Source organism: Oncorhynchus gorbuscha, unplaced genomic scaffold, assembly GCF_021184085.1.
Source record: "Oncorhynchus gorbuscha isolate QuinsamMale2020 ecotype Even-year unplaced genomic scaffold, OgorEven_v1.0 Un_scaffold_141:::fragment_3, whole genome shotgun sequence".
Classification (NCBI taxonomy): Eukaryota; Metazoa; Chordata; class Actinopteri; order Salmoniformes; family Salmonidae; genus Oncorhynchus; species Oncorhynchus gorbuscha.
Genome location: NW_025744684.1, coordinates 1267893 through 1280735, shown reverse-complemented (window position 1 = coordinate 1280735; position 12843 = coordinate 1267893). Strand labels below are relative to the sequence as shown.

The 12843-nt window shown below is 47.6% G+C and overlaps 1 protein-coding gene across 8 annotated transcripts; it reads left to right on the top strand.

Moving 5' to 3' along the window:
* Positions 1-326: 326 nt before the first annotated feature.
* On the top strand, positions 327-8293 carry LOC124017033 (pyruvate dehydrogenase [acetyl-transferring]-phosphatase 1, mitochondrial-like). 8 transcript variants are annotated; one of them, XM_046332378.1, is made up of 9 exons: positions 327-422; positions 2279-2585; positions 3023-3190; positions 3271-3482; positions 3808-3889; positions 4011-4105; positions 4222-4390; positions 5740-5958; positions 6153-8293. In XM_046332378.1, exons 2-9 carry the CDS (start codon positions 2337-2339, stop codon positions 6531-6533), a joined length of 1575 nt encoding a protein of 524 aa, XP_046188334.1. In that variant the 5' UTR covers positions 327-422; positions 2279-2336; the 3' UTR covers positions 6534-8293. The 8 variants fall into 8 exon arrangements, with proteins under 8 accessions (XP_046188334.1, XP_046188337.1, XP_046188336.1 ...); XM_046332381.1 differs by having other exon boundaries at positions 350-1738; XM_046332380.1 differs by having other exon boundaries at positions 350-1738; positions 2253-2585.
* Positions 8294-12843: the final 4550 nt, after the last annotated feature.

The window sequence follows — 12843 nt, the reverse complement described above, 5'->3', positions numbered from 1 at the left end:
GGTACTTCAAACCATCCACACATTAGCTATTGGCTGCTGTAGTGGCATCATCATTTACTAACCTAACTTGCCAGCCATCTCTTCTGCTGAAGTGTGATGACCTTATTATGGTGCTATAAAACTAGATAAGAGTAGGCCCAGCTCTGCTCTAGGGCCAGTAGGAGCTGCAGCCAGCAGGTTCCGTTCACCTGTTCCTTTACTACACTGGGTGGCATTTTGCAAATAGTTCATGATGAATAGAGATCTAGACATTTTGGTGCTTGAAAGTCTGTCACACACCCCCAGCAGCATGCAAAGAGTTAACAAGCCAGTCAGATCTGTCAGAGAGGTGAGCCAATCAGCGTTTAGTATGTTGTAAACTGGAGAGAGATGCAGGAGGGTGGGTAGCGTAGCAAAACGAAATAGTAAACTCTGAGAATACGGTCGGTGGCAAGATAAATGTGTTTGGCATGTTACTTTTGTGCAGTATGTGTTAATGCATTGATAACTAACTTCTGTTATATGTTGTGAGCTTTGTTACCGTGACCGTAATGTACAAGGACTGAAGGAGGAGTGGTGTTTTAAACTGGTTTCCGGTGACGCATAGCTAGATCATCGCTAGCCAACGTTACTACCCAGCAGTAGAGTAGACTTTTTCGGCCCATCAAATTAATACGTAACAATGTGCTGGCTTTAATTATGCTTGTATTTGGGATTATTCGCTATTGGGAACTATGTAGATATTTATCTCGATGTAATTTAAGTACAAAGAAAACTGACTCTGAACTGTACTGTAATCAATATGACAAATCTGTAGCAGTCAGGCCTAGCCAGGGATAGGCCGTGGTCACTGGTCATAGACTGGAGGTTTGAGCGGTATTTCAACTAGTACCGGTGGTTCCGTGTAGTTCATCCGTGCCTGGGTCTCTTTCGACCGACCAGAGCAGCTGCACGCATTGCCCCTTCGCTACAAATAGCTAGATTAAAGCGTCAATCAGAAAGCGAAATCCCGGCCACTGTTTAGGTAAAAAGCTGAGGGATAGGGCTGGAGAAATGTATCTACTCTCAAATTCATAGACAGAGCTATGGATGCAAGGACTGACCATCCATTATATCAAAACAATAGTTTTAACCATGTTTTGAGGCTTTATAATGTTTGTTTACTTTTACGTTGTTTACAAACATTGAAGGTTAACAAGCTTTTATTTTGGGTTCTGATGGAGTGTGGCAGTTGAACTAAGATCGAGGCTTTTCTACATTTTATTCTTCAAGAATCGATGGGTCCATGTCATTAATTTAGCAACTGCTGATTGCCCCTTTAATTATAGTGTAATTATTGTATTTGTTCATGTTTTATTAGGATCTCCATTAGCTGTTACAATAACAGTAGTTCCTCTCCCTGGGGTCCTAATGGAGGAGGCGGAAAGGGCAGAGAGGGATAGCCTATGCCGTTAGAGAGAATCTAGTTCAGTAGGACAAGATTGGGGTTTCAGGAGTGAGCAAATGTCAGACCCGCTTCACAGGACTATATATAGTCTGTCAGGCAACTAGCGGTGGCTGACCCCTGTAGAGGGGCAAGGTTCTTTCATGGAACAAAAAGGAATGGAAGATGACTAGCCGTGGCCGACCCCTGTAGCACACTGGGTCTCAAACCTGTCCTTGGGACCTCAAGCCATTCCATATATTTGATCTACTCCAGAACTAGCACACCTGATTCAACTTTTCAACTAATCATCAAGCCTTTGTGTAGGTGAATCGGGTGAGTTTAGAGCTAGATCTAAATTGTGAAAAGTCTGGGGAGAGGTTTGAGAACCACTGCTGTAGAGGTGCAAGGCTCTTTTATGGTGCAGCACAGCTTGGAAACCTAGTGCCAGTCTGTCACACTAGTCCGCTAGTACTGGAATGTAGTGTTCCATTGTTGGAGTGCAACCTGCCTCAAAGCATAATAAAGCCTCTGCCAAGAGGCTCAGACCTTTATTGCACAGGAGGTTTCCTTGTAGCAAAGTCACTGGTTCCAGCTCCCTTATTCACCACACAATCCAAATAAATACAGTTGGAAGGTAGAACTGCTTGTCTTGATCCATTATGTTATTTGCATGTCACTTTTGTTTGTATTGGTCTGTAATGGTACCTTTGTCGAGAGCTCTGTTACTACGTGTCAGTAATTTATGTACACTGACTGAAGGAGAGGTGTGCACACAATCAAAATGCCATAGTCAGCTGTGGTTGTGACTGAATTATACAGATGACACAAGCTGCATTTTTGCCCATAGCTCACAGTTCCTGGTGTCTACCGTAGGTGAAGGAGTGTGTGTGTGTGGCGGTGCTCTGAGAGTGTGTGCCCAGAGCGAGCCACCATGCCCGTGACATCACAGCTGTTCCGAGGCTTCCCTCGAGCGAAGCTCTGGGGTTTCTCCCTGTTCCCATGCCAACGCCAGCTCCCCTGCTGCCCCACCTCCCACCGGCCCACCTCGTCGCAGCCCCACCCCATATGGCCGACAGCCATGCCCGTGCGTGGCTATAGGAGGAGCCCTGACCTCCACAGCTACAATCTCACCCCCCCACAGGTCAACTCAATCCTCAAGGCCAACGAGTACAGCTTCAAGGTAGGGGCGGACGATGCACACATTTACACACAACGAGTACACCTTCAAGGTAGGGGCGGACGATACACACATTTACACACAACGAGTACACCTTCAAGGTAGGGGTGGTCGATACACACATTTACACACAATGAGTACAGCTTCAAGTTAGGGGCGGACGATACACACATTTACACACAACGAGTACAGCTTCAAGGTAGGGGCGGACGATACACACATTTACACACAATGAGTACAGCTTCAAGGTAGGGCCGGTTGATACACACATTTACACACAACGAGTACACCTTCAAGGTAGGGGCGGACGATACACACATTTACACACAACGAGTACACCTTCAAGGTAGGGGCGGTCGATGCACACATTTACACACAACGAGTACAGCTTCACGATTGCGCTGAGCCTATAAGAATATGATTGTGTGCTTTGGTTCTAGGTTCCAGAGTTTGATGGTAAGAATGTGTCGTCAGTGATGGGGTTCGACAGTAACCAGCTGCCTGCCAACGCACCCATCGAGGACCGGCGCAGCGCTGCCACCTGTCTGCAGACGCGGGGGATGCTGCTGGGAGTGTTCGACGGCCATGCGGGCTGTGCCTGTGCACAGGTAAAGTTTCTGCTTTCATTGTGTATAATCTGCGAGTTAGTTTTAATGTGCAGTAAAACATCTACCTGTCTATTTTTCAGGCGCTGAGTGAGAGGTTGTTCTACTACGTAGCCATGTCCTTGATGCCCCATGAGACCCTGTGTGAGCTGGAGGCTGCAGTAGAGGCAGGCAGACCCCTCAGCCCCATCCTGCAGTGGCACAAACACCCCAACGACTACTTCACCAGGGAGGCACAGACTATGTACTTCAACAGCCTCAGAACCTACTGGCAGGAACTCATAGACCTCAGCAGGTACACACACACAGGAACTCATAGACCTCAGCAGGTACACACACACAGGAACTCATAGACCTCAGCAGGTACACACACACACACACACACACACACACACACACACACACACACACACACACACACACACACACACACACACACACACACACACACACACACACACACACACACACACACACACACACACACACACACACACACACACACACAGAGCAAGTCATAGACCTCAACAGGCATGGGGTAATAAGGATGCATCAGTAATGTTATTAAACATGGGTCATTATTCAGTGTTGGAGTTGATTGTATGTGATTGTGTTCCCAGTCCAGGGGAGAGCCTAGGGCCCAGAGAGGCGTTGCTGAGTGCCTTTAAGAGACTGGACAGTGACCTGTCTCTGGAGGCTCAGGTGAGAGACTGTGTTCTATCCCCTTGAGTTCTATCCTCTGTCCATCGATGTCTCTGTGTTACCATAGTATCCAGCCCTGGGTAGAAATGTATAGTGCTGATCATTATGTTGTGTTGTCCAGGTGGGAGACACCAATTCCTTCCTCCACTACTGGGTTCTGAGAGTGGCCTTCTCTGGAGCGACTGCCTGCGTAGCTCACATCGATGGATCCGACCTGTACGTACTCTAGTCCACAGCCACAGATCTCTCTCTGTTGGCTCCCATAAGTACTGCCAGGTCTCCATCTGCCTGCTCTGACTGAGTGTCTGAATCCTCTGACTGTGGTTGTGTAGGTATGTAGCAAACACGGGCGACGGCCGTGCGGTGCTGGGGGTCCAGGAGGAGGACGGCTCATTCAGCGCTCACACGCTCTCCAACGACCACAACGCCCAGAATGAGAACGAGGTGGCCCGCATCCAGGGGGAGCATCCCCCCTCTGAGAAGAAGACTGTCGTACGACAGGTCAGTACCGTTACACATCCAGAGAGAACAGTGGCACAGCAGGTCAGTACCGTTACACATACAGAGAGGACAGTGGCACAGCAGTTCAGTACCGTTACACATACAGAGAGAACAGTGGCACAGCAGGTCAGTACCGTTACACATCCAGAGAGAACAGTGGCACAGCAGGTCAGTACCGTTACACATCCAGAGAGAACAGTGGCACAGCAGGTCAGTACCGTTACACATACAGAGAGAACAGTGGCACAGCAGGTCAGTACCGTTAGTACCGTTACACATACAGAGAGAACAGTGGCACAGCAGGTCAGTACCGTTACACATACAGAGAGAACAGTGGCACAGCAGGTCAGTACCGTTACACATACAGAGAGAACAGTGGCACAGCAGGTCAGTACCGTTACACATACAGAGAGAACGGTGGCACAGCAGGTCAGTACCGTTAGTACCGTTACACATCCAGAGAGAACAGTGGCACAGCAGGTCAGTACCGTTACACATCCAGAGAGAACGGTGGCACAGCAGGTCAGTACCGTTACACATACAGAGAGAACGGTGGCACAGCAGGTCAGTACCGTTACACATACAGAGAGAACAGTGGCACAGCAGGTCAGTACCGTTACACATACAGAGAGAACAGTGGCACAGCAGGTCAGTACCGTTACACATCCAGAGAGAACAGTGGCACAGCAGGTCAGTACCGTTACACATCCAGAGAGAACAGTGGCACAGCAGGTCAGTACCGTTACACATACAGAGAGAACAGTGGCACAGCAGGTCAGTACCGTTAGTACCGTTACACATACAGAGAGAACAGTGGCACAGCAGGTCAGTACCGTTACACATACAGAGAGAACAGTGGCACAGCAGGTCAGTACCGTTACACATACAGAGAGAACAGTGGCACAGCAGGTCAGTACCGTTACACATACAGAGAGAACGGTGGCACAGCAGGTCAGTACCGTTACACATACAGAGAGAACGGTGGCACAGCAGGTCAGTACCGTTACACATACAGAGAGAACAGTGGCACAGCAGGTCAGTACCGTTACACATACAGAGAGAACAGTGGCACAGCAGGTCAGTACCGTTACACATCCAGAGAGAACAGTGGCACAGCAGGTCAGTACCGTTACACATACAGAGAGAACAGTGGCACAGCAGGTCAGTACCGTTACACATACAGAGAGAACAGTGGCACAGCAGGTCAGTACCGTTACACATACAGAGAGGACAGTGGCACAGCAGGTCAGTACCGTTACACATACAGAGAGAACAGTGGCACAGCAGGTCAGTTAAACATAAAGTAAAAACCAACATATATCCTCTATCTCTTTCTCTCCCTCTGCCAGGACCGGTTGTTGGGCCTGCTGATGCCGTTCCGTGCGTTTGGAGATGTGAAGTTCAAGTGGAGCATTGACTTGCAGCGAGGTGTGTTGGAGTCAGGACCAGACCAGCTCCATGACAACGAACACACCAAGTTCATCCCCCCCAATTACCACACCCCTCCCTACCTCACGGCCGAGCCTGAGATCACACACCACCGCCTCCGACCTCAGGACCGCTTCCTGGTGAGAGACAAAGGATTGGTCAATTGACTGATTGACCAATTCATGATTTCATTCATTGATTGATTTATAAGGCTTTGTTGTCTTTTCTTGAACAGAAACGTGCATTGTGCTCCATTAAAACATACCTATATCTGAAGTTATGTAGTTCGAAGTTTCCTCTTGTTAACTACAGGTCTTTGTCCCTCCTCCCGCAGGTGCTGGGTACAGACGGGCTGTGGGAGACGCTCCATCGACAGGAGGTGGTCCGGATTGTAGGGGAGTATCTAACGGGGGTCCACCAGCGCCAGCCCCTCACCGTGGGGGGTTACCATGTCACCCTGGGACAGATGCAGGGGCTGCTGGCTGAGAGGAAGGCCCGTGCCTCCTTAGCGTTCCAAGACCAGAACGCTGCCACCCACCTGATTCGCCACGCTGTGGGCAACAATGAGTTTGGAGCAGTGGACCACGAGACGCTGTCCAAGATGCTGTCTCTGCCTGAGGAACTGGCCCGCATGTACCGCGATGACATCACCATCATCATCACACAGTTCAATCCCCACGTGGTTGGACACCAGCGCCAAGTGGGGGAGTCCTGAGCCAGCTCAGCCTATCAGAGGGGAATGTGGACATGAACAGGAAGTTTACTTTCTAGGAGGAAAAACAGGTCCAGTGAGGACTGGGTCTTGCTAGAGACACATGGTTAAGCTCCAACCTTTATTTTACCAAACGCACACAAAACATACTGTTAATGGACTAACCCTGCAGAGGGAGGACTGCCTACCTTCGGACTCCTTATTTTAGGATTGTTATTGAAGAGGTGTGTGTACAGTATGTGCACATGTGAGCACACAGTCCTGGTCATGTGGATTGTTGAAATGCTTGCTGAAACTGATCACAAGTTGGCTCTTTTCTGAGTGTTGTGGCCTGATGTGTGTATGAAGCTTTTTAAAGGATATTTGATCAACCTCTCTACAGCATTCTGCTTCTCTGCTCTGTCACAGTCTCTGCCCATAGGAAACTTTAATTTGTGCCTAAAGAGTTTGCTGCTTTATAACTATGTTGTCTGAGCATTGAGGTAATGATACGGTGGCAGCCTTTGTGTCTACTCCTCTACAAACATCCCTCCCTCTTTCATATCACAGATTCTGTGCTGTGCAGTTGCAGCATCTGTCTTGCTCTAGAGCTGCAACTGGCCTCCATCCTGGCTCTACCGCATGGCTCTGCTGTTACATAGTAGGGCTCTGTCTGTCTGTGTTCTGTCATTGGATGGATCAGTGTCCTTTATACTTGTTACAGACGGACAGCCAAGAGCTCCCAGGCACACTTCTTGTTATCTTATATTTTGAATAATGTTTATTTAAAATGTTTTTAATCTGATTTCAAACATTGAGTATTTTGTCAACCTTCGAGAGGAATAACTGCCTGTGTCTATAAAGCAGATGTTATTGCTCTGAGACAGACGGCGTCACTAAGATAGACTGTAAGTCGCTTTGGATAAAAGCGTCTGCAAAATGGCATATATTATTATTATTATTAAGATAGGAACCAGTAGAGCTACGTAGTGTGCAGGCTTTAGATCCAACACTAACACCTCTATCACAACTACTCACCCACAGGAATCAGGTTTGTTATGTGCTGAGTGTGTCTGAGAGATTCTACAGCAGACTGAAGGAGTGGTGGTATTCTGTAGAGGAGAGAGAGAGGGGTGTGTGATCAGACGTTTATTGTTTTAGGGTTGCAGAGTATACATGTTTCAAAGAAACATAGTGGTTGAACCTCTCGTGTTTTTTGACAATTATACTCTTATACGGAGGGATATGGTATACTAACGTCATCATGCTTACATGGTGGGTATTCTATCAAACATGTTTTTTTTTTTTTAGTTTTTAACAGTGAATCATTGCTAGCCTGGTGTCAGATCTCTGTCTGAGGTAACCATGGAATTAGGAATTGAACTGTAAACATCTCCTGTCATGTTCATGCCAAACCTCCAGGAGTGACTAAAACAGAGACAGACTTAGTCACTGTTGGCAGGACACTAACCATGGTGTGGTTCTAGGCTTGTATAGGTCAGATGAAGGGTGTGCATCATATGAGGTTGTATATCTCGTGGTGGTGTATATTTAGGAGAGGAGAGAATGTAAAGCTGAAGGTGGCTCTGTCTGGACGCTGGCTGAATACTTGAAGGTTATTTATGCAACTTTTAATATGTCACAGTTATTTATCCACAATTATATGAGATGTGACAGGTATGTTTGTACAGTGTCCTGTTTGTGTCCAGTGACCAGTGACCTGTTTGGGCTTGAGACTAAAGTTTTTTTGTATTTGGAAACTTAATAAAACAATGGCTACTCCACATGTTTGATTTTGTTCTGCCTGTCTGTACGTATTGCTGCCTGGTTGTGCTGTTCTACAGTGCCTCTGTCTTTAACTCTCTCCTGCCACACCCCTGGAATGTGGTCAGACCGGACTGTGTGCCCGCGGTGCTCTCAGAAGGTCAAGGCAGACTGGGTCCATTCCAGAGGTCAGCCAGCGAGGTGTCAAGTTACACTGGTGTGTATTCGTGCGTGTTCAGGTCATGGTAATTTCTCTGACAGATTCTCCTAGTCACACGCGGCAACAGTGACCAAGGCAGTACAGCTCACCCTCTCGCTCCGCACTCTCCCCAACAACAACCCCCTATTGCTTTGTAGCTCTGGAGTAGGTGTAATCTGTGTCCCTGTCTGCCTGAAACGGAGTTATCTTCTAGTTTCTGTAGTTGGATCAGTAATCAGTGGTGCTTTTTTTGGCTACTTTGATAGCAAGGTCCATGTAATGTAACCAGTCTGGTTCATATTATGTTCACACTCTGCTCTCATTCTGCTGTGTAGTAACTCAAACATGTCCATTGTCAGTCACTAGATGGCGCTAGTAGTTAGAGAACCTTATTGGAAGATCCCTTACACAGAAATATGACTGAGACGTCCGCACGCACACGTGTTTAATTTATTTGATTCAGTGACCTCGAGGCAGGATTGTTATTCTCCTAGGTTTTTCTGTCCTTAGTTACCAATCTATGCGTTTGGGTGTATAGACTTGTTTTGATAGTGGGAATTTGTGTGTTTAGTTTGTGTGTGTGCATACCTGCATCGTGTGTGTCAGTGGGTATTGTGTTTATAATTCTCAGCATGTCTTACTGGCATAATGTGTGTATTTCTGAAGTCAAGTAAGGTTGTGTTTGGAAGGAGGGTACTTTATGGGCTATTGTCTTTATGCTGGTGTTATTGGACTGTGTTATGTGTTAAGGCTGATGTTATTGGACTGTGTTATTTGTTAAGGCTGGTGTTATTGGACTGTGTTATGTGTTAAGGCTGGTGTTATTGGAATGTGTTGTTATGTGTTAAGGCTGGTGTTGTTATGTGTTAAGGCTGGTGTTATTGGATTGTGTTGTTGTTATGTGTTAAGGCTAGAGATGCCGCTTTCAAGGAGACATTCCACTACGAACTCAGACGAGCCATCAAACAGACAAAGCATCAATACAGGACCAATATTGAATCCTGCTACGCCGGCTCTGACACACCACGGATGTGGCAAGGCTTGCAAACTATCAAGGATTATAAAGGGAAACCAAGCCAGGTGTTGCCCAGCGTCGCAAGTCTACCAGACATGCTAAATGCCTTTTTATGCTCGCTTCGAGGCAAGGAACACTGAACCATGCATGAGTTCACCAGCTGTTCTGGACAACTGTGTTATTTCACACTCTGTAGCCGAGGTGATTTAAGACTTTTCAACCTACCCCGACCCGGTCTGTACCAACTTGTTTCAAGCAGACCACCATAGTCTCCAAAGCCTAAATGACTATCACCCCGCAGTACTCACATCTATAGCCATGAAATGCTTTGAAAGCCTGGTCAACCTGGACCCACTGCAGTTTCCATACCGCCCCAACAGATCCACAGATGAAGCAATTGCCTCATTGCAATTCTATTGCACTCCAAAATACCCTCACCCACCTGGAAAAAAGTAATACCTATGTAAGAATACTGTTCATTGACTGCACCTCAGCATTCAACAACATAGTCCCCTGCAAGCACATCACCAAGCTCAAGACCCTGGGACTGAACACCTCCCTCTGAAACTGGATCCTGGACTTACTGACAGGCCGCCCCTAGGCGGTAAAAACATATCCGCCACGCTGACCCTCAACATGGGGCGCCTGTACTCCCTGTTCACTCACGACTGCGTGTCCATGCACGACTCCAACACCATCATCAAGTTTGCTGACAAGGCATTGGTGGTAGGACTGATCACAGAGGATGATGAGGCAGCCTATAGGGAGGAGGTCAGAGACCTGACCGTGTGGTGCCAGGACAACAACCTCTCCCTCAATGTCAGCAAGACAAAGGAGCTGATCGTGGACTACAGGAAACAGAAGGCCGAGCTCAACCCATCCACATCATCGTGGCTGTATTGGAGCTGGTCCAGAGCTTCAAGTTCCTCAGTGTCCACATCACTTAAGAATGATCATGGCCCACACACACACACAAAGTTATGAAGAGGGCACTACATCACCTCTACCCCCTCAGCAGGCTGAAAAGATTTGTTACGGGCCCTCAGATCCTCACAGCTCCATCATTGACAGCATCTTGACTGGCTGCATCACCGCTTGGTATGGCAACTGCAAGGCACCCGACCGCAAGGCGCTACAGAGGATAGTGTGTACGGTCCAGTACATCATTGGGGCCGAGCTCCCTGCCATCCAGGACCTCTATACCAGACGGTGTCAGAGGAAGGCCCAAAAGCCATGGACTGTTCTCTCTGCTACCCCACAGCAAGAAGTACCAGTACCCCAAGTCTGGAACCAACAGGACTCTGAAAAGCTTCTACTACCAAGCCATAAGACTGCTAAAAAAAGACTGCTAAATAGTTAGTAAAACGGACACACGGACTACCTGCATTGACCCTTTTTTGCACTAACTCTCTTGCACTGACTCTATGCACACACTCTGGACTCTACCCACACATATTTACACTGACAACCCAACACACACACACTGGACTCTACCCACACATATTTACACTGACAACCCAACACACACACTCTGGACTCTACCCACACATATTTACACTGACAACCCAACACACACACACTGGACTCTACCCACACATATTTACACTGACAACCCAACACACACACACTGGACTCTACCCACACATATTTACACTGACAACCCAACACACACACACTGGACTCTACCCACACATATTTACACTGGCAACCCAACACACACACACTGGACTCTACCCACACATATTTACACTGACAACCCAACACACACACACTGGACTCTACCCACACATATTTACACTGACAACCCAACACACACACACTGGACTCTACCCACACATATTTACACTGACAACCCAACACACACACACTGGACTCTACCCACACATATTTTACACTGACAACCCAACACACACACACTGGACTCTACCCACACATATTTACACTGACAACCCAACACACACACACTGGACTCTACCCACACATATTTACACTGACAACCCAACACACACACACTGGACTCTACCCACACATATTTACACTGACAACCCAACACACACACACTGCTCTGACTCCCACACATATTTACACTGACAACCCAACACACACACACTGGACTCTACCCACACATATTTACACTGACAACCCAACACACACACTGGACTCTACCCACACATATTTACACTGACAACCCAACACACACACACTGGACTCTACCCACACATATTTACACTGACAACCCAACACACACACACTGGACTCTACCCACACATATTTACACTGACAACCCAACACACACACACTGGACTCTACCCACACATATTTACACTGACAACCCAACACACACACACTGGACTCTACCCACACATATTTACACTGACAACCCAACACACACACACTGGACTCTACCCACACATATTTACACTGACAACCCAACACACACACACTGGACTCTACCCACACATATTTACACTGACAACCCAACACACACACACTGGACTCTACCCACACATATTTACACTGACAACCCAACACACACACACTGGACTCTACCCACACATATTTACACTGACAACCCAACACACACAAATCAAATCAAATCAAATTTATTTATATAGCCCTTCGCACATCAGCTGATATCTCAAAGTGCTGTACAGAAACCCAGCCTAAAACCCCAAACAGCAAACAATGCAGGTGGCACTCTAGGAAAAACTCCCTAGAAAGGCCAAAACCTAGGAAGAAACTAGAGAGGAACCGGGCTATTTACACTGACTGGCCCGGGTAGAGATTATAACAGAACATGACCAAGATGTTCAAATGTTCATAGATGACCAGCATGGTCAAATAATAATAAGGCAGAACAGTTGAAACTGAGCAGCAGCACAGTCAGGTGGACTGGGGACACAAGGAGCCATCATGTCAGGTAGTCCTGGGGCACGGTCTAGGGCTCAGGTCCTCCAGCATATGTGGGGTGGCCAGTCCTCTTCTGGCTGTGCCGGGTGGAGATTATAACAGAACATGGCCAAGATGTTCAAATGTTCATAAATGACCAGCATGGTTGAATAATAGTAAGGCAGAACAGTTGAAACTGGAGCAGGAGCATGGCCAGGTGGACTGGGGACAGCAAGGAGTCCTCATGTCAGGTAGTCCTGGGACATGGTCCTAGGGCCCAGGCCAGTTGAAACTGGAGCAGCAGCATGGCCAGGTGGACTGGGGACAGCAAGGAGTCATCATGTCAGGTAGTCCTGGGGCATGGTTCTAGGGCTCAGGTCCTCCAGAAGGAGAGAATTGGCACACTTAGATTTACACAGGACACCGAATAGGACAGGAGAAGTACTCCAGATAAACAAACTGACCCT

Excerpts from the sequence above, each read along its gene's own strand:
- LOC124017033 (XM_046332378.1), top strand. The coding sequence starts at position 2,337 with ATGCCCGTGACATCACAGCTGTTCCGAGGCTTCCCTCGAGCGAAGCTC. Across the intron at positions 4,106-4,221 it reads CACATCGATGGATCCGACCT|GTATGTAGCAAACACGGGCG; the intron begins GTACGTACTCTA and ends GTGGTTGTGTAG. Across the intron at positions 4,391-5,739 it reads AGAAGACTGTCGTACGACAG|GACCGGTTGTTGGGCCTGCT; the intron begins GTCAGTACCGTT and ends TCCCTCTGCCAG.